Raw genomic sequence first — 2500 nt, 5'->3', positions numbered from 1 at the left:
ATGTTTACATTCACTCATCATGTCTAATTTATTAATAGCACAAGATCAACACGGAAATTGAAATCGAGGTATATGGCCGGTTTGTTAAAACTGAATTGAAATCGAGGTATAAGGCAGGTTTATTAAGATTTGGCGAGGCCCGACCCAATAAATATTTATTGTGCTTACATGTATGTACACAGAAATAAATACATATATATGAGTCTAGACATGCATATCTACTGGACAGATAGATAAATGTATATCCATCAGATAGATGCATTTATTTCAGTGTATATTTATGTCCATATCTGTTATTATTCTTCGGGTAGGGCCTTGCACGTTTATCAAACTGGCCGATAAACATTTTTTTTTTCTTTTTGTTATGCGAGGTATCGGGGTAGTGATATTTTGGTTAGAAACGAGCCTTGGTATTTAGTAGCAGGATTTGTACTGACTGGCATTGTCGGCTATATTTATCAGAAATAATATTTGAGAGGTTATAGCGGGATGATTGATAAACATGTAATAAAATTTGTATGATTCTCTCTTACAGGAAATATGCAAAACATATCTTCCAGCAGCTGTCGCAACAAGGGAACTATGATCAAGCACTGAAGAAATACGTGTCCCCTAATGACTTAAGAAACATACAAAAGTTCCTCGATAATTTATCCAATGAGGTAAGGAATCCATCAACAAAGGCGAGAGTGATGGGCAGAAGTCGAGACGTGAGCTGAAGCTTCGACTCTCTCTCTTGCTCTATACAAAGACTGTGGTATGATGCGTATGTTCGAAACGGAATTCGAAACAGATTTGGCAAAACTTTTGACTGTGTACTATCTTTTGTGCTGATCATTAGATTATTCGAGATAGAATATCCTGCTTATTTATTGGGTAGAAACTATATCTCTAGATTGAGTTTGATCCTCAATAGGAAGTTTGCAAAATCGCTGAACATTTTTACTGTCGCTATTTGGAGCATTGATATTATAATAGCATGTTTACTTGTGGCTTTTACTACAGGTATAGGAAAATAATCGATGTAAATAAGTTTTAAGTGCAAGGCCGTCGACATGTCATGCAGTTATTTTCTACAATGGAGAACTGTCAGCAGAGGAAGAAAGAAAATGGAAATCGTTGATTTTTTTGTATGTATGTTAATCATTGGTAAGGTACAGGGCCTTTTGACCGTAAACTGTGTGCAACGGTTTTTATCTTGTTGTAGCTGACGATAGACTGAAAAATTCACTTTTATTTATCTGGAAACACAGTAAGGGAACATTTTCTTTTGCTATAAACTTCACAAGACCTGTAATATAATTTGATTTGTCTATTGTGCGACTCTATATTATTATTATAATTATTATTTATTATTTTTTTTATTATTTTTTTTTTTTTTGCAAATTCTAAGATTCTACCAATAAATTATGTCTCACCTTTTGTAAATAACTTTTGTTTCTTCCTTCATTTAAAGTAGAATTCAAGCAGTATAGCTGGACCTTAGACAATTTGATTTAGAACATTAATAAAACTTGTTGAAATATCTGGCAGCTCACCCCGGATTACGGAGCACTCTGATTGCCATTATCTCTTTCCTGAGGTTCTTAAGCTGACAAGACTACTAAGAAAAGCAGTATTTTGAACCCATAAAACTTGTATAGATTTTTATCCGTTATTCCACACACTCATGACTAGACATACACAAGTGCTTCTTTTACTCATCGTTTCACTTAGTGTTGATGTCACACATTTGTTAATATTTTTTGTTATTTTCATCTGTTCATTTTGCGGTGAATGTCACACATTTTTCCATCTTTTTGCATATTTTCCCATGTACATTAAGTAATGATTCAGCACATGTGTTATTCTTTTTGTTACCATCACATCTTCAGTGAGTAGTGATGTCGCAGATTTTTGTTGTTGTTGTTGTTGTTATCTATGCAATTTCGCACAGAAGCCATTGCAAACTTCTTTCATCCACAGGGTCGAACGATACGGGAGTCGGCTCGTTCCAAGTTCTCCGTGGGATCCCGCTACACACGGACAATGTAGTAGCGGCTCTGCTCGTAGGTCTACATTCGGCATTTTCACAAATTATCGTCGTATTTTCCTGGAGCGGAATTCTGGCGGTCTCATTCCCACTCGAAGGGAATCGGTTCCTCATGCAACATTCACATTTCATAGCTCATTGACATTTGTACTGTACATTGAAATATTACGGAGGGTCGATTCGAAAATGTTTTTGGCGGTGGTATATTTTTTTTCAAGGAAAATTTATTGAATTTGGTCACGTGATGAGTGGTTTCGAAAACTACTTTTTTGTGGTGGTCGAAGCCCTTTTTTCCTCAAAGAAAACATTTTTAGATATCACGTGACGTGTGGTTTCGAAAAGGATTTTTGTGGTGTTTAAAGCAGCCAAGATTTTTTTCTGAAAAAGAAAAACAAGCCTACATATATGTGTGTATATATATATATGTATTTATATGTATATATATATATATATATATAATCATATATA

General features: G+C 34.7%; 1 protein-coding gene across 1 annotated transcript in view; it reads left to right on the top strand.

Moving 5' to 3' along the window:
- The window catches only part of LOC113811798 (TRIO and F-actin-binding protein-like), a 122951-nt gene that overhangs the window by 118239 nt on the left and 2212 nt on the right, over positions 1 to 2500 (top strand). Inside the window, exons 19-20 of the mRNA XM_070140630.1 lie at positions 536 to 662; positions 1966 to 2500. The exon at positions 1966 to 2500 is cut by the window's right edge and continues 2212 nt beyond it. Coding sequence (XP_069996731.1) covers positions 536 to 662; positions 1966 to 2034 — 196 coding nt within the window. The 3' untranslated portion in view covers positions 2035 to 2500. The remainder of the gene's footprint in view (positions 1 to 535; positions 663 to 1965) is intronic.

The sequence above is a fragment of the Penaeus vannamei genome, chromosome 27, assembly GCF_042767895.1.
Source record: "Penaeus vannamei isolate JL-2024 chromosome 27, ASM4276789v1, whole genome shotgun sequence".
NCBI classification, from domain to species: Eukaryota; Metazoa; Arthropoda; class Malacostraca; order Decapoda; family Penaeidae; genus Penaeus; species Penaeus vannamei.
The sequence above is the reverse complement of the archived record's forward strand: the minus strand, read 5'-3'. Positions and strand labels throughout refer to the sequence as shown.